Source organism: Somniosus microcephalus, chromosome 11 (genome assembly GCF_052327205.1).
Source record: "Somniosus microcephalus isolate GS21.2 chromosome 11, FLI_Smic_1.0, whole genome shotgun sequence".
NCBI classification, from domain to species: Eukaryota; Metazoa; Chordata; class Chondrichthyes; order Squaliformes; family Somniosidae; genus Somniosus; species Somniosus microcephalus.
In genome coordinates this window covers 22,498,958-22,525,368 of record NC_140997.1, presented here as the reverse complement: position 1 = coordinate 22,525,368, position 26,411 = coordinate 22,498,958, and the positions used below count along the sequence as shown (strand labels likewise).

General features: G+C 48.4%; 2 protein-coding genes across 2 annotated transcripts in view; both read right to left on the bottom strand.

Moving 5' to 3' along the window:
* Positions 1-539: 539 nt before the first annotated feature.
* Positions 540-21,073, bottom strand: LOC147110377 (myosin-16-like). The gene is made up of 10 exons (XM_086002226.1): positions 20,921-21,073; positions 18,601-18,750; positions 16,988-17,158; positions 16,204-16,380; positions 10,553-10,679; positions 9,962-10,020; positions 9,592-9,679; positions 8,620-8,737; positions 1,895-2,030; positions 540-698 (listed from the first exon to the last, which is right to left on the bottom strand). Exons 1-10 carry the CDS (start codon positions 21,071-21,073, stop codon positions 540-542), a joined length of 1,338 nt encoding a protein of 445 aa, XP_085858352.1.
* A 755-nt stretch (positions 21,074-21,828) lies between these two features.
* Positions 21,829-26,411, bottom strand: part of LOC147110376 (myosin-16-like) — a 28,154-nt gene continuing 23,571 nt past the window's right edge. The window contains exons 10-11 of the mRNA XM_086002225.1: positions 24,339-24,442; positions 21,829-22,050 (exon numbers count right to left, since the gene is read on the bottom strand). Coding sequence (XP_085858351.1) covers positions 21,829-22,050; positions 24,339-24,442 — 326 coding nt within the window. The remainder of the gene's footprint in view (positions 22,051-24,338; positions 24,443-26,411) is intronic.

Genomic DNA, 26,411 nt, shown 5'->3' with positions numbered 1-26,411 from the left:
GGTTTGAGTATAAAGCAAGGCTTTAATCAACTTGTTTCAGAACATGGAGGTCTAGTTGTATTTCACTAGCTCCTTGTCTTACAAAATGTCCCTGGCAAGCTGGGGCCCACGCCCGAGCATTTATACTCCTTGGACGGCGCCACCAGCTGGCCGTCCAGCATTATTTCATAAGTAGTTTCTTGATGATGAGATTTATAACAATCATAATTCCTTCATCGTCGCAAAATCCTGGAACTACCTCCCTAACAGCACCGTGGGAGTACCTTCACCACACGAACTGCAGCAATTCAAGAAGACGGCCCACCACCACCTTCTCAAGGGCAACCAGGGATGGGCAATAATTGCTGGCCTTGCCAGCGACGCCCACATCCCATAAACGAATACAAAAAAGCGACTACCAGGACAGTAGAAGGTGAACTAGATGGACCGTGGTCTTTTTCATCTAGCAATTCCTATGTTCCTATATATGGCTTCGTGAAAAATATCCCTTCAAGATTATGCATACTATATCATTATTACAGGACATCCATAAGTCAAGTTTAACTGAATGTAAAGCCTCGCCTTCTCTCCAGCATCTTTTTGAATTCTATGCGCATCAGCATCCCACGGGCACGAGACTGAATCATCCGCATAATCTTTGCCAGTCGCTCATCACGGAAATCCTCTAGCTTAGCCAGAACACCAGCTCGGAAGAACACCTGTGAAGTACATGTAACAGATTCAACGGTATAACAAGCAGCAATGGGAGATTTTGACCTACGTCTAACAAACACTGATAAACCCTCAGCAGCCCAGGATCACTGCAACCATTACTAAAGAAATACATTTTAAATTTCCGTGAATTCTCATTTATTACTCTGCCTCACGAGGCAGCCAAGATTGAACGGAACATCGGAACAGGAGCCTGCCATTCAGCCTCTCGAGCTTGTCCCGTCATTCAATTAGATCATGGCTGATCTGTATCTTAACTCCATCTACCAGCCTTGGTTCTGTAACCCATGATGCCCTTACCTAACAAAAATCTATCAATCTCAGATTTCACATTTTCAATTGACGCCCCCAGACTCAACAGCGTTTTGGGGGAGAGAGTTCCAGATTTCCACTACCCTTTGTGTGAAGAAGTGCTTCCTGACATCACCCCTGTACAACCTGGCTCTAATTGTAAGGTTATGCCCCCTTGTAATCTGGACTCCCCCACCAGAGGAAATCGTTTCTCTCTATCTACCTCATCAATTCCTTTAATCATCTTACACTTACAACTGGGATTGAAACTTTCGATGTTTGAGGTCCAATGGCACAGTTAGCAGATTATCATTGGGAAATTCCTCTTGCAGACGGAGAGATGCAATTTGTCAAATATATTAGAAGTGATTTGAACAGATGAGGAATTAAATAGCATGAAAATAGAGAATGTGGAGTAACTAAAGGTTTCTCACGATAGGCATTGGATCTCAAGGCCGAGTGTATTTTCAAATATCTGTGTAAAATTGAATTAAAAAGCAGTGTGACAATATCCACCATTCATATCAAATGAACCAAACTACTGACACCTCATATAAGAAACATAAGGAATAGTAGCAGGGAGTCGGCCATTCGGCCCCTCGAGCCTGCTCCGCCATTCAATAAGATCATGGCTGATCTTCGACCTCAACTCCACCTTCCCGCACTATCCCCATATCCCTTGATTCCTTTAATATTCAAAAATCTATCGATCTCTGTCTTGAATATACTCAACGACTGAGCCTCCACAACTCTCTGGGGTAGAGAATTCCAAAGATTCACCACCCTCTGAGTGAAGAAATTTCTCCTCCTCTCAGTCCTAAATGGCTGACACAGAAGTTCTCTACATTAACTTCTGTGTGACTTCAGAATTGAAGAGATATTTCTATTTCACCTGACGATATGCTACCTTTGTGTATCCAATTTTGTATTCATTGTCATCCAGGCCAATGGAACCAAGGACCAATTCTGAAGCTTTCTTATTATCAACAAATCCCTTCGGGATGATATTGGGGTTCAAGATATGGTACCTGAGCAAAAAAAAATTAAATAAGTTAATTTATCCAAATTTTATGCAGACTAAAGATTGTATTATGTTTACAGCTTTCTCTTTTTCGCTGTTTTGAATTAAACACAGTACAGGTAGACTACCCTTTATCCGAACTTCCGAAAACCGAAACCCTCTAAAAACCGAAGGTTTTTTCGTTCAGCGTAAGTCGTGCGCACGACATGACCAGAGTGGCGCACAACTTACGCTGAGCAGAGGGTCCGCGTAAGTCGTGCGCACGACCCCGACCCCCGCCGACGACCCCCCGCGGATCCCCCCGCCGACCCCGACCCCCGCCGACCCCCCCGCCGACCCCCACCCCCGCCGACCCCCACCCCCGACCCCCCCGCCAACCCCCCGCCGACCCCCACCGCCGACCCCCACCCCCGACGACCCCCACCCCCGACGACCCCCCGCGGACCCCCGCCGACCCCCACCCCCGACAAATTTCCCAGTCTTATAAAATACCTTCTGAAATCCGAAATTTTCCGAAAACCGAAACACGGCTGGTCCCGAGGTTTTCGGATAAAGGATAGTCTACCTGTAATAGATTTTGCAGGCCACTAGCCACCGACCCCATCCCTCTCCCTGGTCACTGTCTGAGGCTGAAACAAGCCGCTCGCAACATTGGCTTTCCATTTGACCCTGAGCTGAGCTTTCGACCCCACATCCTCTCTGTTGAGTCTGTGCTTTCAAATGTAGTTATGCTGAATTACTGGACACAGACTACAGAAATACTTAAACAGGTCTTTAGTAACTGAGGGTCAGGGCTGAACTGGAATACACTTTGCTCCACAGGGTTTATATACCGGTGTGGTCACCACCGGTACTACAATGTACAGGAGCCATCAAAAAGTAGTCCATCACCTTAAGGTATCCTCTTAAGGTGGTACAGGTTACATACACTACAATTCCTCCCCTTTTAGCTTAACAGTGTACACCCCAATTTAAACATTACATGGATAACACATATACAACTTTCACACAAAACTGTTCAAAGATTCAGTCTCTGAGGAGGCCTCCTGATCCGGGCCGGATAACGCCTTTCAGGGGTCTCTGGTTCTCGTTGCTGGGGTGACTCATCCATTTGATCTCCTATGGATTGAACATCATCATGTACGTTCGAGTCTGAGGTAGATGCTACAGGCTCAATAACTTCTTCAACTGGTGTCTCTGCCGTAGACATGGGGTCGACCCTTGTTCTCGATTCCACAAGTTGGTCAGCATGACGTCGTATTACGTTCTCTCCAACGTCTACCGTGTACATCAAGGGTCCTTGTCGGGCACGAATTGTTCCGGATTGCCATTTATCATTCCTATAGTCCCTGGCCAACACTGGTTGTCCTATTTCGAAACTCCGAGTGGCCTTGTTATTTACGTGCTGGAATTGCTTGTTTTCGACTTCCCTACGCACATTGGGTTTTAACAAATCCAACCGGGACCGCAAACTCCTGTTATAGAACATTATGGCAGGGCTTTGATTTGTCACTGCATGCGTGGTGTTTCAATATGCCATCAGGAAATTGTCCACCTTGTGTTGTAGTGGAATATGGTCTTTGCTCATGGCCTTTATCGCCTTTTTGAACGTTTGTACAAATCTCTCGGCCAACCCATTGGTAGCCGGATGATATGGGGCAGATGTATAGTGTTTCACCCCATTCTTTTTCATGAATTTCTGGAATTCTTCTGACACGAACTGTGGTCCGTTGTCTGAACATATTTGTTCCGGCAACCCATTCCTTGCAAATATGGTTCTTAGAACTGCGATCGTCTTTTCAGAGGTAGTGGTCGACATCTTAATCACTTCTGGCCATTTAGAATGTGCGTCTACCGCTATCAAAAACATGGAATCCATGAATGGACCTGCAAAGTCGATATGCACACGTTGCCATGGGGTTGAAGGCCATTCCCACAGACGCAGCGGTGCAATTGGAGGCGCGTTTTGAACTTTTTGGCACCCTGAGCAGCTTTTAGTCAGATCCTCTATTTGTTTGTCGATACCTGGCCACCACACATAAGCCCTAGCAAGGCTTTTCATCTTGACTCCCCCCAGATGACCTTCATGCAGTTCCTTCAGAACTCTCTCCCTTAATTTAGGAGGAATAATCACCCTTGTTCCATACATCAATGTTCCTTGACAGACGGACAGCTGTTCTCGTCTGGCTGAGAATGCTGGTAACAGTGGGTCGCCATGTGCTGGCCATCCCTTCACTGTCAAATCGTAGACCCGAGACAGTGTCGGGTCGTTTCGGGTCCCTCTCTCAATACTCGCATTGGTGACTGGTAAGCATTCGATGATGGTCGAGTGAAATATCTCGACAGGGTCAACTGCCGGTGCCTCTTCCGCTGTAGGTAGTGGCAGGCGCGACAGCCCATCAGCATTACCATGTTGCTTTGTACCTTTGAATTCGATATCATATTGATGTGCCCCTAGGAAAAGGGACCATCTCTGAAGCCTCTGCGCCGTCATAACCGGAACACCCTTCTTAGGGTTAAAAATGGAAACCAACGGCTGGTGATCTGTCAGCAGCGTAAACTTTTGGCCTTGCAGGTAATGGTTAAATTTCTTAACTCCCCACACGAGGCTGAGAGCCTCCCTATCTATCTGAGCATAGTTGCGCTCTGCGGAGGTCAATGATCTGGATGCGAACGCGACTGGCCTTTCCAAGCCATTTGGCAACTTATGTGAGAGCACTGCCCCGATACCATATGGAGAAGCATCACAAGCTAAGCGAATAGGCAGCGTTGGGTTAAAGTGAGCCAACACTTCCTTAGAGGTGATCAGTGCCTTGCTTTTTTGAAAAGCCCGCTTACAATCCTCGCTCCACTTCCATGGTACTCCCATTTGCAAAAGAGTGTTCAGCAGGTGTAACACCGTGGATAAATTTGGAAGAAACTTGTGGTAATAGTTAACCAACCCAAGGAACGACCTCAACTGGGATACATTTTCCGGAGCGGGAGCTTTCACAACAGCTTCGATCTTGTCAGGTGACTTATGGAGCCCCTCCTGGTCAATGACGTGGCCGCAGTACGAGATTCGCTTTTGAAAGAACTCACATTTCTGGCGATTAACTCTGAGTCCATATTCTTTCAATCTGGTGAGCACCTGCTCCAAATTCGCGAGGTGCTCCTTATCATCATCTCCTGTAATCAGAATGTCGTCCAGGTAGCATTGTGTGCCTGGAATTCCCTGCAATACCTGCTCCATGGCCCTTTGCCAAATCGCTGGAGCCGATGCCACTCCAAAAACCAGTCTATTATACCGATATAAGCCCTTATGTGTGTTGATCGTGAGATACTGGCGTGACGCTTCATCAACTTCCATCTGTAGGTACGCCTGCACCAGGTCTACGCTTGGTGAAGTGTTTCCCGCCAGACAGCGAAGCGAAGATATCTTCAATCCGCGGAAGCGGATATTGCACCATGTGAAGAACCGGATTAACAGTGATCTTGAAATCGCCACAGATGCGAACCTTCCCAGGTTCCCCCGGCTTGTTGCTCAACGAACGCTTCATGACGGGAACAATGGGTGTGGCCCATTCGCTCCAGTCCACCTTTGACAGTACTCCTGAACGTTCTAGCCCTTCCAGCTCTGCTTCCACAGCAGGTCGTATCGCATAAGGTACCGGTCTGGCTTTGAAAAATTTTGGGTTTGCATGTTCTTCAACCTTGATGTTTGCCGTAATTCCTTTCAGTGTTCCCAGTCCCTGTTGGAACACCTCCTTAGCATCGTCCAATATTTTGGACAGTCGTTTAGGTTTGACGTCGTCCTCTTTACAGGAATCTACAGTTAGTGCTTGTATGGAATGCCAGTCCACATTTATTCTCCGGATCCATTCCCGTCCCAGTAGTGGCGGACCTCCATCAGGTAACACATACAAGTCCATTTCCTGACTTTCTTTACCATTGTAGACCACATTTACCTTTATCTTTCCGATGGGGTATACTCTTTGCCCCGTGTATGTTTTCAATACAATCTCCGTATCCCTTAGGGGAATGTGTGAGAATAACCTTTTGTAATCTTGCTTATTCATGACCGTCAATGCCGATCCAGTGTCCAATTCCATCTTCACTTGGACTCCTGCTATCCGAAGCATGACCCAGATAGTTTGGTGGTCTGCTGTGTTACCCACATTATGTATTTTTAGACAACCCAGTTCCTTACTGCTGGAGTCTGAATCCATCTTCTGTTCATCCGAACTGTTCTCTGTCACCTTATGTACTTTTTTGTACTTCTCCTGCGGCGACTTTTTGCTGCTGGTCTTCTTTCCTGACCGGCATACTCTCGCTATGTGACCAAGTTTGCCACATTGCCTGCATTCTTTATCTTTGAATCAGCACTGGTTCTGGTCATGCGTTGTCCTTCCGCAACGATAGCACTTTACTGCGCCCAATGCCATTTCATTGGTGCTGAATTCCAATGGCCTTTGCTGCATTTCTGCAGTGCCTCATGCTGCTGCCTCGTGCGATGCTGCAATGCTGAAAGCTTTGTCCAGCGTAAGATCCTTTTCCTCTAGCAGTCGCTTCTGGGTTCCTTCCCTTAGGAGCCCACACACAAACTTATCTCTCAGTGCGTCTGCTAGTCCTGTACCGAACTGACAGTACTTTGATAACTTGCGCAGTTCGATTAAGAATTCAGCGTTGCTTTCCTCTTTAAGTTGAATTCTTTTGTAGAATTTAAATAGTTCCACTATCAGCAGCGGCGTGGGGTTTAAATGCTCTTGCAGGATAGTAACAATATCCACGAAACTCTTTCCTACCGGTTTATCTGGTGTTACAAGGTTCCTTAATAACCCATACGTCTTCGCACCCATCAAGTTTAATAGGGTTAGTGCTTTCTTATCCACCGGTACCTCATTCGCTATACAGTAAACTTCAACGCGTTCCACATAAGTGGCCCAATCTTCCACATCGCTATCAAAAGCAGTGATGTTACCCGTTTTTGGCATCCTTGTTGAGTTTCCTTTCCTTCGGATTATGATTATTATTTTATTTTATTTCTCAAAATGGCGGCTTCCCGTGCTTGGCGGCTTTTCCCGCGCTTGTCTTCTTCCCCCGCCGACTAAAAATGGCGATTACTGCGCTGTTGCCGTTCTCGCCTCCCAGCGGTCCTTTATTTTCCCCGACGCTGCTGCTCTTGTTCCCCCGCCACTCCCGCGGTCCTTGTGGACATAAACGCTTTTCTGGCTGCTGCGCGTCTCTGCCCCGATTGCAGTCCGGCCCCTGACACCGGCTGCGGTCGTGTTCTCCGCCCTTTTCGTCGTTTCCCTCCCCTTCTCTTACTGACAACTCGGCCGACTTCCCCCCCGTACCGCTCGATCGGGCTTACCCGCCGCTGTCGTCGAAGGGATGTTCACTGATGTTAGACTTCGTGGCCAGAACCCAACCCGGGTTCCCGATTGCCTCCCGTGCTATGCAGTGCCCAGCAGGATGTTGAGGGTGGATGTCCTTGTTCGACGCCCGTTTCAGAGGCGAAGCTTCCTTCGATGCAACTGCCGCTAGGTAAGATCAGACTCGTCGCCACTGTTGAGTCTGTGCTTTCAAATGTAGTTATGCTGAATAACTGGACACAGACTACAGAAATACTTAAACAGGTCTTTAGTAACTGAGGGTCAGGGCTGAACTGGAATACACTTTGCTCCACAGGGTTTATATACCGGTGTGGTCACCACCGGTACTACAATGTACAGGAGCCATCAAAAAGTAGTCCATCACCTTAAGGTATCCTCTTAAGGTGGTACAGGTTACATACACTACACTCTCCATCACCAAGACCGCCTACTTCCACCTCCGTAACATTGCCCGTCTCCACCCCTCCCTCAGCTCATCTGCTGCTGAAACCCTCATCCCTGTCTTCCTTACCTCTAGACTTGACTATTCCAACACACTCCTGGCCAGCCTCCCACCTTCCACCCCCCATAAACTTGAGATCATGCAAAACTCTGCTGCCCGTATTCTAACTCACATCAGGTCCCCTTCACCCATCACCCCTGTGCTCGCTGACCTGCATTGGCTCCCGGTTCAACAGTGCCTCGATTTTAAAATTCTCATCCTTGTTTTCAAATCCCTCCCCATCTCTGTAATCTCCTTCAACCCAACAACCCCCCCGAGATCTCTGCGCTCCTCCAATTCTGCACGTGCGCATCCTTGATTTTCGTCGCTCCACCATTGGCAGCCGTGCCTTCAGCTGCCTCGGCCCTGAGCTCTGGAATTCCCTCCCTAAACCTCTCTGCCCCTCTCTCCTCCTTTAAGACGCTCCTTAAAACCCACCTCTTTGACCAAGCATTTGGTCACCTGTCCTAATACCTCCTTATGTGGCTCGGTGTCAAATGTTGTTTTTTATCGCGCTCCTGCGAAGCGCCTTGGGACGTTTAACTAGGTTAAAGGTGTTATATACAGCAAATGCCAGTTGTTGCTCTTTTTGGAAATAACTGAAGAACAATGGAAGGTGGTGTCTTGTTTCCAGTGATCTCGATGGACTGGTTTGATTATATTATCGTAACTAAGAGCCGTAAATCAAACCGTGCTGGTTGTGCTGTGATTGTATACAAGTAGACTGGGATATAACTTGCCTTTGTTTAAACTCAGGGTACTGCAGTCTGTTGGGGAAGCCTTTCCTGCAGATACGGATCCCCTCCAGCACACCGTTACAGGCCAGCTGGTGAAGAACCAGGACAGCATCACACTCACCTGGAAGAGAAATCACCCTGCGGTTAACAGGACTCCTACTGGAGTTGGCCCAACATTTAACGCTGTTGGCTAGATATCGTCATCACTCAACCTTCGAATTCCAATCTGGTCATTCACTTCCCATTCATTTCCGGTCTACAGAATTCCTGAGTCAGGTGTAACAGCTAAATCTTGATTTAAGTGTGAAATGTTGCCCAGTTATGAAAATGTTTACGATTACCCAGAGAGTGGTTAGAATGTGGAACTCGCTACCATAAGGAGTAGTTTTTTTTAAATATTCGTTCATGGGATGTGGGCGTCGCTGGCAAGGCCAGCATTTATTGCCCATCGCCAGTTGCCCATGGGAAGGTGGTGGTGAGCCGCCTGCTGCAGTCCGTGTGGTGAAGGTACTCCCACAGTGCTGTTAGGGAGGGAGTTTCAGGATTTTGACCCAGCGATGATGAAGGAACGATGATATATTTCTCAGTCAGGATGGTGTGTGACTTGGAGAGGAACTTGGAGGTGATGGTGTTGAGGCAAATAGCATAGATGCATTTAAGGGGAAGGTAGATAAGCGCATGAGGGAGAAAGGAATAGAGGGTTATGCTGATAGGGTTAGATGAAGAGGGGTGGGAGGAGGCTCGTGTGGAGCATAAATACCGACATAGACATGTTGGGCCGAATGGCCTGTTTCTGTGCTGTAAATTCTTGTAATTGTCCGTATTCTGATATAGTTGAGCCTAATTTCAACTGCACGTGTTAAAAAGCGAATGGTTTTTCATACTGATTCCTTCTTCAAATTTAAGCCCAAAAAAAGCAGCAAGTGATTTGTTTTCGGTACTAGTTACTGTGGTCCTACTGAGAGTTGGACTCACCTGACTGTTTGTTTTCATTTGGCACGATGCATCGGACAAAGTGGGGCGCTGTGCTGCGCAGTGTGGTCATCAGCTTGTTCAGTTGCTCCTGTAATGTCCAGAAATGACACAATAAAAACTGCAGCAATAAAGTGAAATGAGACAAGACAAAAAGGGACCACAGAATGATGCAGGTAAAGAATGGAGCAAAGAACAATGACTATCTCATCCTTGTGTCCGGAAATGTGAAGGGCAACGAATGAGGAAAAGGGTCATCAAAAGGTGAGGAGAAAAGAGCGAAATGGGATAAAGGCAAAATAATAAAGAACGGGCAAGAGAGAGAGATACGATGCCGACTGCTTCTGCTGGGGAATTTGCGCAGAGGTCTTACCCTGTAGAAGGCAGAAACAGTCTGGAAAGAAGAGCCTTTCTTCTGCTTCTTAGCGCCGGCTGCAATGAGAGGATTTTGTAAAATAAACAATTGCACTCAATTAATAAAAAGCTCTCACCATTTTATACTCAAGCACAGGACTCAGCATTAATGGGTACCTGCACAGATGGCATGTCGGGCATCTGGAGTGCTTAAATTAGGCTTAAGCCCTGCCCATACCGCGCGTGTGTCTGAGTTTCCCTTCCCCTCTGCCCTGGTCACCCGGCTGTGCTTCTGTGTGATTGGTGCTGCTCCCTCCTTCACTTGCTGTCTCAATTCACCCGAACTATTGTAGCAGTGGCTGTGATAACAACTTGTGTTCATGCAGTGCCCATAATGTAGAAAAAACATCCCAAGGTGCTTCATAGAGGCTCAATCAAAAATTCATCGACGTTGAAACATTTATCAAGTTGGACAAGGAACATAAAGAGGAAAGTACATTTTATCCTTGTACTACTCCATTCTTAACATTTGATGGCATTGGTCTTCCCCTTTTGCTCATCCCTCTTTCTGGTTTACCCTACAGATGTCCTTGTGTTCGCCGTAACTCACCTGGTGATTCCTCTTCTTTGAAGAGAATGGGTAGCAGAACCTGGCTAGATTTCTGGAAAAGAGCCACCACAGTCTCATTCAAGGGATCCTTGTTCTTCTCCAGCCAACCTTGAGTGCTGTAGCCAACCTGAGGAAGGGAAAGAGAAATATAGTACAGGCACTGTGATGAAATATGCCATTCATCAGGCACTGTATTCTCTGTGTTTAGTTTAGTTTCAGTTTCATTTCCTTACCTGTATTGTATTGTGTGTAGGGCTCCGCCCATACCTGGCCCCTACTTAAGCAGGCCCAGCGTGTCTCACATCCAGTACAGCAGATCTCTGGATGAGAGACACTTCTCCAATGTGTATTACTTTCTGAGTTAATAAAAGCCTTGCTTTGCTCCGTTAACGTTGAGTCTCGGATTCATTGAGGCACATCAATTTTATTAACTCAATTTTCAACGCAATGGACCAACTCTTGAAACCCGAACATTTGGATTTGGACCCGCATGCTTCGGACGCATCGTCACGATTCGGACACTGGTTTAAGTGTATGGAATTCTTCCTGGACAATTCCGCAGCCATCACAGGCGCTACGGACGCTGAAAGTATGAAACTCGGAATCCTGCGGAATTGGGTAAGCCACGGGGTTTACCCCCTCATCCAAGACGCCGACACGTACCCGGCCGCCTGCGACATCCTAAAGGCGCATTACCAACAGCCTACGAACGAGGTGTACGCTAGGCATCTGCTCGCTACTCGCGCACAGCGACCTGGGGAATCGCTGGATGAGTTCCTAGTCACCCTGAAAACGCTTGGCAAAGACTGCAAGTGCCAAGATGTAAAAGCCGCAGTGTACACTGATGAGCTTATTCGTGATGCCTTTATCACAGGCCTCAGCTCCACTTACATCCGGCAGAGACTACTGGAAAAAACGGGATCGGACCTGAAACAGGCTGTGGACACAGCGCGATCCCTGGATGTGGCCCAGAGAAACTCGGACGCCTACTCTTCAGCCCGCGCCGCCCACGCCGCCACGTGTGCACCAAGGGCGCCGCCATCTTGGAAGGCATCTTCCCCGCCCGGCAGCCCAACACCGTCGGGGCCCCGCTCTCCCCCCAGAAGCCCTACGACAGCCGCGACGCGTCGGGGCCCCAACTGCTACTTCTGCGGGCAGCCGAAGCACATCAGAAACCTGTGCCCGGCGAAAGGCACCACCTGCTTTAAGTGCGGTAAGAAGGGGCACTTCGGGAAGGTGTGCAGAGGGAACCCCGCTGGAAAACCCGCCACCGCCGCGTGTGCGCCGTGGGAGCGGCCATCTTGAACGCCATCTTGCCCGACCTCGTGGGGTCCGCCATCTTGTGAGCAGACAGCGTGGACGCCATCTTGTCTCGATCAGGGCCCTACAGTGGCATCGGTCACAGTGGACCAGACCAGACCACACCCGCTATCCAAATCAATGGTGGACATCGAGGTAAACGGGTGCGGGGTTAAATGTTTATTTGACAGTGGAAGCACGAAGAGTTTTATCCACCCGGAACTGGCACAACAACTCTCTCTAATGGTGGTCCCTGCTCGGGGCACCATCTCTATGGCTGATAAAACCCAGACATCGACCGTTATGGGTTACTGTGCGGTACAATTGTCCGTTAACGGAACCGTATACGATAATTTTAAATTACTAATCATGAAGAATCTATGTGCGAGCGTGATCTTGGGCCTGGATTTCCAGTGCCACCACCAAAGCATCACGCTCAAGTACGGTGGGTCCCAGCCGCCCCTCAGTGTGCGGTCTGGCTACCCTGAAGGTAAAGCCGCCTTCGCTATTCGCGAAACTTACTCCCAACTGCCGGCCAATAGCGACCAAAAGCAGGAGGTACAGCTGGGAGGACAGGCGGTTTATCGCAACCGAGGTAGACAGGCTCCTGAAGGGGCGCATTATCGAACGCAGCAACAGCCCGTGGCGCGCCCAAGTGGTGGTGAGGGGTAGCGAGAAGAAGCGGATGGTGATAGATTATAGCCAGACGGTTAATCTATACACCCAGCTAGACGCCTACCCGCTACCCCGCATATCCGAGATGGTGAACCAAATCGCCCAATACCGGGTGTTCTCCACCATCGACCTCAAGTCAGCGTACCACCAGCTCCCTATCAGACCAGAGGACTGCCTTCGAGGCGAATGGACGCCTCTACCAATTCCTCAGAGTCCCCTTTGGGGTGACGAATGGGGTCTCGGTCTTCCAGAGGGAGATGGACCGCATGGTCGATGACCACCACTTGCGGGCAACCTTCCCCTACCTCGACAACGTCACCATCTGCGGTCACAACCAGCAGGATCACGACTCGAACCTCGAGAGGTTCCTGAAAACCGCACAAAATCTCAACCTCACTTACAACGAGGACAAGTGCGTTTTCAACACCACGCGCCTCTGCATATTAGGCAGCGTGGTGGAGAATGGGGAAATCGGACCAGACCCTGGGGTTATTTTCTTATTATGCCCAATGGGTCCCCAACTACTCCGACAAAGCCCGCCCCCTCTTGAAAGCATCCTCTTTTCCGCTCTCTGCTGAGGCCCACGCCGCCTTCAAAAGCATTAAGCGGGATATTGAGCGGGCCACGCTACAGGCAGTGGACGAGAACACTCCCTTTCAAGTGGAAAGTGATGCGTCTGACTTTGCCTTGGCGGCCACCCTCAACCAGGCGGGGCGGCCCGTAGCTTTCTTCTCGAGGACCCTCCAAGGGCCCGAGATCAGACACTCCTCCGTGGAAAAGGAGGCCCAAGCCATCGTGGAGGCAGTGCGCCACTGGTGGCACTACCTAGCCGGCAAACGCTTCACCCTACTTACCGACCAGCGGTCGGTAGCGTTTATGTTCAATAATAAACAGAGGGTGGAGATTAAAAATGATAAGATTCTTAGGTGGCGGATCGAGCTCTCCACCTTCGATTATGACATCATTTACCGGCCAGGGGCCCTTAACGAATCCCCCGACGCCCTCTCACGAGGGATGTGTGCCAGCGCCACCGGGGATTGGCTACAGACCCTCCACAACGACCTCTGCCACCCCGGGGTCACACGGCTGTTCCACTTCATAAAGTCCCGCAACTTACCCTACTCGATTGAGGAAGTTCGGTCTCTGACCAGGAACTGCCGCACTTGTGCTGAGTGCAAGCCTCGGTTCTACCGCCCAGATAGAGCCCACTTAATCAAAGCTACACGGCCCTTTGAGCGGCTCAGCTTAGATTTCAAGGGCCCCCTCCCGTCAGTCGACCGCAATGTTTACTTCCTGAACATTGTGGACGAATACTCCCGTTTCCCATTCGCCTTCCCCTGCCCAGACATGACCAGCGCCACGGTCATTAAATGCCTCAACAGCTTGTTCTGCCTGTTCGGTATGCCGAGCTACATCCATACGGATAGGGGGGCGTCCTTCATGAGTGAAGAGCTACGCCAGTACATGCTGTCCAAGGGGATCGCCACGAGCCGTACCACCAGCTACAACCCCCAGGGTAACGGTCAAGTGGAGCGAGAGAACGGGACAGTATGGAAAGCAGTCACTCTAGCTCTAAGGACCAAGGGCCTCCCTATCTCCCGCTGGCAGGAAGTCCTCCCAGATGTGCTCCATTCGATACGGTCGCTATTGTGTACTGCCACTAATGCCACGCCTCATGAACGAATGTTTGTCTTTCCCCGGAAATCCACCTCAGGCGTATCCATGCCGTCATGGCTCTCCACCCCAGGAAAGGTATTTGTACGAAGGCATGTGAGGGGCCACAAGACGGACTCTCTCATGGAGTCAGTGCACCTACTCCACGCCAACCCCCAATACGCGTATGTCCGGCACGCCAACGGAAGGGAGGACACCGTGTCCATAAAAGACGTCACCCCAGCCGGTAACGACAACAACCACGACAACAACAGCAACAACGATCACAGCAACTCTTACCCACCCACTACTCTTTCATCACCCCCGGAAGAACACCGACCAACGGTGCCCCCACCAACTACCCCTTCAACAACCCTGGCAGCGCCCCCGGCAGAGACCCAGGAGGCCACCGGGGACACCCAGCCGACACCCGCGGCACCACAACAGCTACATCAGTCACAGAGGACTACCAAACCCCCGAACAGACTAAATCTGTAGAAGGGGCGAATGTGATGAAATATGCCATTCATCAGGCACTGTATTCTCTGTGTTTAGTTTAGTTTCAGTTTCATTTCCTTACCTGTATTGTATTGTGTGTAGGGCTCCGCCCATACCTGGCCCCTACTTAAGCAGGCCCAGCATGTCTCACATCCAGTACAGCAGATCTCTGGATGAGAGACACTTCTCCAACGTGTATTACTTTCTGAGTTAATAAAAGCCTTGCTTTGCTCCGTTAACGTTGAGTCTCGGATTCATTGAGGCACATCAGGCACCAATGGCGAATTTAACTGGGGGCGGGAGTCATGCAGGCAAGGGCCATTTTGGACGGCAAACCACCCGAATCGCTGCAGCGTGGGGCCCGGGAGATTTTAACTCCCGGGCCTTGTCTGCGTAGGCCCTGTCGGCCTCCCACCCCAACCCGGCAGGAAGTGGTGGTTGGCAGGTGGGCGGAAGCGGAATGTCGGGCGGCCGAAGGACCAGAAGGAATGGGCCTCCCCGCTCAGGTAAGGGGTTCGGGAAAGCTTCACGGTCGGGGGAGGGGGAGCGAAACCCGCAGCGAGGGGAATTCCAAGGTTTTGCTTGTGGGGCCCGGAGGAGCAATCCTGTTCCTCCTGGCCCACAAGAAAACTTAAAAAAACCAAAAACCCATTGTCTTTCTGGGCCTCTTCTGGTCCTGACGCTGCTTGCGGCCAGATTGGTCTGGTTAAGACCGTAAGTCACGGGAAGGCAGTGGGATCGGTGCATGTAATATGCATGAGTCATTTTAACTGCCCGCCCACACAGTTCCCACCAGAAGAGCAGTGTTAAAATCTGGCTTATTAAAACCTACTCTGGATAAATCCAGACAATGGCTATTGCGGATTTTGGAACAGCATCATAAATCATTCGTGAACCAGCATCAATCTCATGAGTCCGCTAATTGTGTTAGTTGAAATTACAAACACATTTCCAGTGATGATCAGCTAATATGGAACTTGCGTGTGCTCAATATTACTATATGGGATGCACAGGTATGAATGACGATTTGCAAGAGTAATGTGTCATCACACGTGGAGTTGTCATCACAAACGGCTTCTTGTGTCAGTGCAGATGGAGGTGCAATCCGTGGCCAGGCGTGTTTTCGTCTTGCAATTCTCTTTAACCAAGTTTAGCACGGTTTGACAAGCTGAGCAGCATTAGCTGGGTTTATCTAAAGCACAGAAGTGGCCCAATTGATTCCCCCCCTGCTAGAAACGGCCAAAATACTCAAACACAGGTGTGATTGAGGGGGTGCAATCGGTGAATGGTGGTAGCGCGAAACGGGCTGTCGGCGAATCGGCGTGCCCGATTTACACCGCGCCCCATTTTCCTTTTCCAATTGACTTCAGAGTGGATTTGGCATCAGCCTGTTGGCAGCTACTTGTGTTCACCAATTTCACCGCCTCCCCACCCCCCCAACCCTGCCCCGCCAACCCCTCGCCTCCACAAGTCTTTTTGTAATAGCTGTGGAATTTCAGAGCGGTGTACTTTTGCTGAATACTCACTGTGCCGGCGTAGTGGACGAGCTCAAAGGTGGCTTCCCTTTTGCCTCTCCCAGCTTTCGGTTTCAGGAAATTATGGGACTTGCCCAAATGATTCTCATACAGGGCAGCCTTGAATGTTGCATCAGTGGCCTTGGGGAACACACATTGCTCTTCCAGGATGGAGAAGATGCCCATAGGCTGGAAACAAACAGCAGAAGAATTGTCACTGTAATAAAATCAAAAATCGCGCCATTGCTACCGATCCAAAACTGAAAGCCGCTGTGCAAAGTGAGTTTGCGCCATCTGAACCAAATGATTGACAGGCATGGACCAACAGCATAAAACTGCCTTTAGTTTGGTACTAATGGGCAATCTTGCTCAAAGAGCTGACTGGGCAGTTTGTGTGAGATTTGGAAAGTGGAAAATGCCACGATGGTGTAGCAAGGGCGGTTCTTCAGGGGCTGAGGCACAATGTTGGCACAGAGCTTTACTCTGCGTCTAATGGCGCTATACTGGGAGTGTGTGATGTTGGCACTGGGCACCTGAAATGGTTTTACTTCACAGCAATGAAGTGCCTTACCTGGATGAGTGCAAAATTCACAAGCAAGTGTAAAGCAAATATCAGGTGCACCTTGGGCCTCAGCGTTTTGGCCCCTGCTTCACCTGTGCACCCAGCTGGAATTTCTAGACCAGAAACGCGTTTCTTCTCTCCAGCATTTTGCCGTTCTGGTTCAGGTTTCCAGAATCCACACTATTTTGCTTTTTTACATGTGCTTGTGTGACTTTTTTTTGTTGATGGAATTACCTTCTCCAGCAGCTCAATGCAGGCTTGAAGGTCCATGCCGAAGTCAATAAACTCCCAGAAAATCCCTTCTTTCTTGTATTCTTCCTGTTCCAGGACGAACATGTGGTGATTGAAAAACTGTTGCAGTTTCTCATTGGTGAAGTTGATGCAGAGTTGCTCAAAGCTGTTGAACTGTGAAAGTATAAGAATGGTATAGTAAGAATGAGCATCCTTTTCTATCTATATGCCCGACTTCTAACTCATTGCGAGATTAAGTGGCAATTCTCATTAGCTTTACATCCAGAACGGAACAGCCTTATTTATTTAGAACTCAAATTTTACTTCCAATTTTTTAAGTTCATCTTTTGTCCATCAATTCCTCGTCCTCTCAAAACCCTAATTTTCAAATATACTTTTTCACCTCTGAGGCTGTCATGCATTACATAGAATCTCCAGCACAGAAACAGGCCATTCGGCCCAACTGGTCCACGTCGGTGTTTATGCTCCACACGAGCCTCCTCCCGCTTTACTTCCTCTGACCCTATCAACATATCCTTCTATTCCTTTCTCCCTCATGTACTTATCTAGCTGCTCCTTAAATGCATCTGGGTTTTTCACCTCAACCACTCCCTGTGGTCGCGAGTTCCACAGTCGCACTACTCTTTGGGTAAAGAAGTTTCTCCTGAATTCCTTATTGGATTTATTAGTGAACATCTTATATTTACGGCCCCTAGTTTTGGACTCCTCCACAAGTGGAATCATCTTCTCTACGTCTACCCTATCAAATCCCTTTCATAATTACACGTGTCCTGAGGCTTTGTTTGGAAGTCATTCCATACATGACTAGACTGCACAGTTCCACTTGCTACAGGGCAAAATATTTTTATCTCTCTGTGCTGTGAAAACTTCTGCTCTGAACGCACCTGAACTCTGGTCTGAAAATGCATCTCACTACCAGCACGGATGAACATCTAATCTAACTCCAGTTGCCAATAAATAAAACTTGTATTCTGTCTCGCTGATCCATACCTTCGTCGCTCAAGCTGATTTCTTCACAATGTGGCAGGACCAAGGTTTTCAGAACACTGGGGGTCCTTTTGACTTCGGGCGATTGTGTAACACGAGCGAGATCGGATCATCCGCCCATTTTACAGCTCCCCTAGTTTTCATTGGCCAACAGGCGGCTGAGCCGATAGCGCCTGCTTTACACTGTCGCCCAAAGTCAAAATTTACGCCCGCCGGGCAATGTTCCCTTCAAGCTGCGCGGTCGCGCAGTTGTCGGGAGCTCCCACGTAGGCCGCTTGTGGGCGGGGAAGTGGCTTTGAGCCCAAGATCAGCCATGATCTTATTGAATGGCGGAGCAGGCTCGAGAGGGCCAAGTGGCCGACTCCTGCGCCTGCTCCTGTTTCTTATGTTTGCCGTCTGTAAAATAGGAGAAACCGCGCATGTGCGAGAATTTGAATGCGCCGCGCAGCCCGTTAAAGGGGCCGCACACCTCAAAGAAACAGTTAAAGGGAACATTGCCGCCAGGTAGAGTTTGATCTCGGGTAAGTTTTTGCTTTAATAATTATCGGTGACAAAGGAGTGTCGTTTTTTTTTTGGTTGTAAAGTTGCTGCACGGTTAGACTCTGTACCTCAAAGATCTCAAAGCCAGCGATATCCAGCACTCCTATGAAGTACTGACGTTGTGACTTGGTGTCCAAGGTCCTGTTGATTCTGTGAACCATCCACTTGAACATTTTGTCATAAACGCCCTTCGCCAATGCACCAGTTGCATTGTAGCACTGAAAGAGAGCAAAAATAAAATCCCGCTCATCAAAGTCGTTCTTGTGGTGAAGACTGCTGTCAGGCGGCTGGCGCAGATTCAAGATGATCTGTTCTCAGTCTGTGGGAGTGGCGTCGATTTTAACTTGGGGTTGGGATCGGTCCGTGCGATGGGGTGGGTGGTAGGGTGAGTCGGGGGGGGGGTTGGGTGGACCAGTGCGAGTGCTCACCTACTGAGGCCCGGAGAAATTTTAACTCCCTGGCCGTCATATAGATAAGCAAAATGGGAATGGCGCCCAAACCTGGCAGGACGGCGGGCGGGAGTGGGAAAATCGGGGCAGCAGGAAGCCACCGCCAGGGACCCACGGGACCGGTCTCAGCACAAGGTAAATGACATGAATCAACTGAGCGGCCTGCAGGTGGCGCTGTCCAGGGAAAGTATAAATACTTGGGCATGGGCCCAGCTTGCGCAGGACATTCTTAACAGGAACTAGTGAAGGACACAACTAGACCTCTATGTTGTAAAACAGTTGATTAAAGCTTTGTTTAACGCTTAGACCAAGTGCCTAGTAATTTTCTTACGCCAGTAAGTCCATCAAAGGGCAGCGGGGAAGGGGGTGGATTGGATTCCCCATCGGGTGGGGGGGGAGGCGGCTGGTGGGTGTAATGATCAGTAACATGTCATTCTAGAATGGTACACTAGGTGGAGCTGTATGTATATAAGAGTGGGACTACCCACGATGCACCAGGCTACCCACAAGGCAGTAGTCAAGATGGATGCTGTACAAGTCCACATGGCATGAATAAAGTGACTAGCTCAAGCTAGCTGTTCATAATGATAATGTCTAGTTATTTATGAACATAACAGTGGGGAAGAAGCCTGGGGAATGGGTGGGCACCAAGGTTTCCATGTGGGGCCTGTAGGAGCACTCCAGCTCCTCCTGGTCAACAAGGAAGTGAAAATGTCAAGACTTACCTTTCTGGGCCTCTTTTGGCTGCTGTTCCCGGCAGCTTTGGCCTGGCGGGGAAGGCGCCACTGCACAGGCCTCAGATTAAAATGGCAGCCCAGGCCCCGATTACCTCACCTGAGCCTGACCTGCATATTTAAAGAGGACGCTGACAGCTTGGGCTGGCCCGCACTTGGCCGCCTGAAATATAAAATTGCAGTCGGCCAGATCGCGGTGGGAAAGGAATGGGTTAATCCTACCACCACCCCGCCCTCCCCCACGCTCCATTATAACTGCCCACACCCACCCCCCATCCACACCCCCCCAGCTCGGTTTCCACCAGGTCGGGGGGTGGAGGGGAGTTAAAATTGAGCCCACTAGTGTGTATATCCTGGTTGATTCCTCAGTTTGGGTTAATTAGCTGATTTCAGCTGGGGCAGCAATACAATTGGTCTCGGTTTCCCTGGGCTTGAAAAAGGATGAAGTAGCTCAGTGCCTGGTCTTGTTTGTTGTCCAGTGACCCACTCCTGTACTGTCTGTGGATGTCAGGTGAGGGCGGGATCAGTCGCACAACCTTCTAGTGAGTTGAGAAGAAGAAAAAGTGGGTTTCTCATCTTTGCAATCTTCTGGGTCCACAGCATTTTAATACCCAGTAAAACTACTGCCTTCTAAGTCTTTCGAACGACCAGAGTAATGCTCTTGGACTGACTGTGTGGTTTCCCAGTGGCTCACTTGGTGAGGCCTTCATGCCACTGAACATTGTAGACCAAAAGGTCCCAGGCTCGATTCCCAGCCTGTTCTGAGTTACCAGATTTCTGCAAGGGGTGATATAATTTGGCTCACTGCCTTTGGGTTAGGAAGGGGAAAATCAGCCAAGGTTCCTGCTCCTGATTGATATCCAGTAGCCTGTGGTGGAAAGTGGACCCGCGCAGACTTTGGGTGCAGACAGGCTAGGCTTGTCTGCTACGCTCCCCGCACTTTGCCCGCACTTACAGTCCTTGGGCTCACACAGGAAGAATGGCCACTTTAGTGAGGTACTGGAAGAGCACTTGGCACCCGCATAAGTGTACCTCAACAGGAGTTAAAACCCTTTGGAGAGGAAGAAGGGGAAAAGTTGGCAATGAGTTAACTAAATACAGATGCAAGTTGACTGCTGATAGTTTTTTGCTGTATAGATTTTCTAAATAGCAAAAAGAGATTGAATAATATAGAGAAGAAAATGAAATGGGATACGAATGCTTACTTGGTCCATGGTCTGGCTCTTCTGCACAAATTCATTGCCGACCTTTACCCTTGGCCTGGTGATGCCTTTCTGTAGCTCGCCCGAATTGAGAGTCATCAAGTGAGAGACCTTGTCAGCCACTGGAAACAGGAGAGGTGGCAGTGAGAACTCCATGATGGATAGTCGTAAAGAATAGCAAAAGTACAGCTTTATTGTTACAGCCAACAGTTTACAGTTTCCATATTTAATCAAGTTTGATGCCACATCTTTGTGTTCTGACTGATAAAATAAGCCCCGACCAGAGTATGTTCACACATTGCTGTTTGCCATGTAGCTTCACGTCTGCATTTTGACCTCTTCTGGAATAAACTTTGAAGCAACAATCACATACCTGATTAGAAACATCGGCAAGAACTTTTATTAACAGTTAGCAACTGATTCAGAACTGGTAGTGTATAGATCACATGTCAGCTGTGTATGACAGCAGACTATTGTATAAATGACTAGGTTGTACAGCGACACTGGGGTTAGTATGACTTTGGGCAATAGTGTTAACCGGGCAATGTCGAACCAGCCGCCCGTTTTCCATCTCTCCCCATTTCCATTTCCAGTGACTTCAATGGAAATAAAAATTGGGGGGGATGGAAAACGGGCTGGCGATTCACGATGGCCTGTTTTACACTATTGCCCAAAGTCAACATTACTCTCAATGTTTGAGAGAATATACTGTGCAGATGTATTTTACCAAGATTAATCTATAGGCTACTTATATCGTAGACTTCTGTCAGTGACTGCCCCTTTTGGGAAGAGACAAGACTAATAGGTTATGCACTCTGGACAGTACATCTTTTTGATGCTGTTGGCAAGGTAGAGGACAATTGACCTGATTGGGTGTTTCTGTTCACGTCACTAATGTTAGTTGCAATAACTCATTCTCTAGTTTCACCACTTGATGCTTCCTCCAGTACACTGTGCGTGATTGGAAATCTGAAACTGAAACTGCAAAATATACCTTCAGGGGTGTCGATTTCTGCCTGTTCCTCTCTTGGTTTCTGCTTGAACTTCATGTTACCGAAATGCATAATGGCCCCCGTCAGTTTGTAGATAGAAAGTTTCTCCTCAGCAGTGAAGCCCAGTACATCAAAGGCAAGCTAGCAATCAAACATTCATTGTGGTTTTACTTGACTATTTTATATGTGGAAAATAAGCCTCAAAACAAATAGCAATTCTTATCTCAAAAACATGAGCATTAGGACTGTCCTTCTGGCATATTAGAGCTAATATCTAAGCTAAAATGACTCATACTATGCCAAGTTAAAATGGTTTCTAGCAATGGATTCTTAACCATGACCCCTGACCCTGGCCCAGTTTGCTCTCTGGGCCTCACGAAAGTTGCAGGGCAGGCTCCTGCGGGCTCTCTGCCACCGAGAGGAAGCCTGCCACACAGTACTGCCGCATCTAGACGTCCACTGCAGCATCGGAAATGGAAGGAACATCCTTCAAGAGGGCAGGAGAGCCCCAAAGACTGCAGTACCGATTTGACTGAAGACCTCAGAAAGGGCCGAGGCCTTTAACAGGGTCAGTATTTAGGGCCTATATGGGGGGGCCATAGGAGCCCACTACTAGGCCCTCACCCTCCACCCAGTGGCTTAGAGGGCCACTGCCACTACCCAGGAACTACTGCTATCCAGTCCCTGCAGTTGGCAAAGGCAGTGGCAGTAAGTAGGGAAATCAGACAGCTTCCCAGGCCCCACTTGCCTGCTGGCATTTACAGGCAATGCAGAGGCAGCCAGTGGTTTTCCCGGCTGGGGTGAAGGGGAAGAAACTTGAGGTTGGGCACTTGAGGCCTCGCTGCCCGATTTCCCTCCCCCCCATTCTCTGCAACTACCCAGTCCAATTTGGGGTGGGTGTGCCGAGGATAATCGAACCACCCCAAATGTCAATCTTGACTAGTATTTAAATGATATTCTTCCCCAGTGAGAGCACAAGTGAATGTGGAATATTTAAAGGCTGTATGGTCCATCGCGATACAAGGTTAAATGTAAGAGATTTAGAGCAGAAGGCAGGCGTGACATCTTCACACAGAGCGTTGCGAGGCTGAGGGATTCACTTCCAGGGTTAGTGGGTGAGGCAGAAACGATGTCAGCCTTCAAGGTTAGATTGGTTCGGCAGTGAAGGTTGGTGAAGGGGATGAAGGGATATGGAAACAGAGCGGGTAAATGTCATTCGGTTTATTTGCTCGACTGGAGGGCAAACACCGACATGGCTTGTTTGGGCCAAATGGCCTGCTCCGTGTTGTAAATTCTCTCTAACTGTTAAGTTAAATAATCTGACTAGCCTTTCAGCATCTTACAGGCTTACATCACGTTTCCTCTCTATCTTCCTTCCTTCAACAGAGAGCAGAAGTTCAGTTCTCCGAATGGAAGGCATGGTTCCTGATATTCTTTTCATTGTAAGCGCCTTGGGGATGTTTTACTATGTTAAAGGCGCTATATAAATGCAAGTTGTTGTCGTACATGGGGGTATATTTTCCTTCATTCGCTAATGTGAGTGATCACAGAATCACAGAATCACAGAAACCCCACAGTGCAGATAGAGGCCATTTCGGCCCATCGAGCCTGCACCGACACAAATCCCACCCTATCCCTGTAACCCCACGTATTTAATCCCCCTAACACTAAGGGTCAATTTATCATAGCCAATCAACCTAACCCGCACATCTTTGGATTGTGGGAGGAAACCGGAGCACCCGGAGAAAACCCACGCAAACACGGGGAGAATGTGCAAACTCCACACAGGATAAATGACAGCCCATTTAAAACTTTGGTAAAATAGCGTACAGAAGAATATAATGCAGGGATGTTAATCAGTGTACTCAAAATAGTGTGCTGAGAGGATTTTCATCCGCTTCGCACTTTGCCTTTTGAAAATTCAAGTCAAATATATTTTCTGGGCAGTCCTTGCTCACAAGTATAGTTACCTCATCAACCAAGGTCATTCGATTCAGCTGGCGTGACGAGTTGCTCCGAATGGCCGCTGCACTTTTCAGATGAGCATCAACAGCATCCCTGTGAAATGCTTTTGAGTATTTTTTTCCAATTACAGCAAACTCTTGTTTAAACAGCACTTAATCATCCGGAATTCTTTAATAACCGGCAAAATAGATAACCGGCAATTTTGCCGAATCCATCCAGCACTCGTTTTGCCGAGTCCGAGTCTCCCGCGGTGGCCGAGTTAGTCCGTGGTTTTTATTTTTGTTTGTGTTAAAAATTGCCTGCCTCTCTGTTATCCAGAATTTTTCAGCAACCGGCACCAACCTGGCCCCGTAGGTGCCGGATAAGAAAGAGTTTACTGTAATAACAACTTAATTTGAAGGAATGTTTTCTACAAAGAGGAATTGTCAGAGCACGCAACTGCAGTTTAATGTTAAAGTACATACGTCAGTGAGTTCCAACTCTTCACCATCATCCATGTGGTCCACTTTAACCACACCCTGACACACCCAGAAGTATTGGTTAGGATCATTCACCAACAGCAGATTATCTGATTAGGAAAAGAAAAAAGAGCCGATTGTTACATCAATTCCTCATCCCTGTTATTAGCTCCTCTAATTTTTTACAGTGAATACTTACTGACTACCTCAGCATCTCTAAATGATGAGAAATGAAGAAAAGAAGACTTGTATTAATACGGCGTCTATCACATCTTCAGGACGTCCCAAAGCACTTTACAGCCTTTACAGCCAATGGAGTACTTTTTGAAGTGTGGTCACTGTTGTAATGTAGGAAACGCGGCAGCCAATTTGCGCACAGCAAGCTCCCGCAAACAGCAATGTGATAATGACCAGATAATCTATTTTAGTGATATTGATTGAGGGGCCAGAACACCGGGGTGATCTCCCCTGCTCTTCTTTGAATAGTGTCATGGGATCTCTTACGTCCACCTGAGAGGGCAGACGGGGCCTCGGTTTAACGTCACATCCAATAGACAGTGCAGCGCTCCCTCAGTACTACACTGGAGTGTCAGCTAAGATTATGCGCACAAGTCTCTGGAGTGGGACTTGAATCTACAACCTGACGTAAGAAAACTCACTAAGCACTTGGTTGAGTATAAAACAAGGCTTTAATCAACTGTTTCACAACCATGAGATTCTAGTTACATCACTAGTTCCTGGTTACAAAAACGTCCTGGGCAAGCTGGGCCCACGCCCGAGTATTTAGACTCCTTGGACGACGCCACCAGCTGGCCGCCCAGTGTTATTTCATGAGTCATTTCTTCATGATGATAAGATTCATGACACAACCTTCTGACTCAGAGGCGAGAGCGCTACCCACTGAGCCGCTGCTAAAAAAGGCTGCAAACTTCTCTGTGGTCACTTTCAATGGATTTGTACAACCATGCAACAAGAAGTACATTAGTAGCAATGCCAGCCTAATAATTATGCCAGTTATCCTTCAACCTAGTTAGGCTCAACTTTTATAAATCACTGGTTAGGCCTCAGCTAGAGCACTGTGTCCAATTCTGGGCACCACACTTTAGAAATGACATCGAGGCCTTGGAGAGGGTGCAGATTTACTAGAATGTTACCAGGGATAAGGGGTTTCAGTTATGTGGAGAGACTGGAGAAACTGGGATTGTTCTCCTTAAAGCAGGGAAGGATAAGGGGAGATTTAATAGAGGTGTTCAAAATTATGAGTGATTTTGATAGAGTAGATAAGAAGAAACTGTTTCCACAGGCAGGAGGGTCGGTAACCAGAGGACACAGATTTGAAATAATTGGCAAAAGAGACAGTGAGGGAGATGAGGAGAAATGTTTTTACACAGTGAGATTTTATGATCTGGAATGCACTGCCTGAAAGGGTGGTGGAAGCGGATTCAATTGTAACTTTCAAAAGGAAATGGGATCTCTGCCCAAAAAGGAAAAATGTGCAGGGCTATGGGAGAGGAGCAGGGGAGTGGGACTAGTTGGTAGCTCGTTCAGAGGGCCGACACAGGCGGGATGGCCCGGATGGCCTCCCTCTGTGCTGTGGGATTCTGTGATCACATTTCCCCCCCACCGCCTGGGATTCCAGCTGGCAAAGCTCATTCTGAAGAGTTGTCATTCGTGACCGTGTTGGCATGGCGCACAATCATTTGGTTTGTGGGGAGCTTCCCTCGCACATTGGTCACCAGGCCTGACAGATGCTTGCAGTGTTTCAAAATATAGTATATTTAAATCTCAGTCACGCGGGCAACGATATGCTCCACGGTAAAATGTCAAAACCTTCTAACCTGGTTTGGAACAAAATTGAGCATTTTTGAGGCCAACTGCGAGTTAGAGAAACATTCAAATTAATTTTCTTGTAATCTGGCCATAGGTTTTGTTGGTGTTGCTTGAGGAATTGTAAGAATATATTTCCTTAGCTGCATTTCACCGATCATTAATATTTCGGCCTATCCTGTAACATTTTCAGGACAGGTGGGTTACGTGAAGCAGAGGACTTATCCCTCTTTCTCGGTTTCTTACAATATC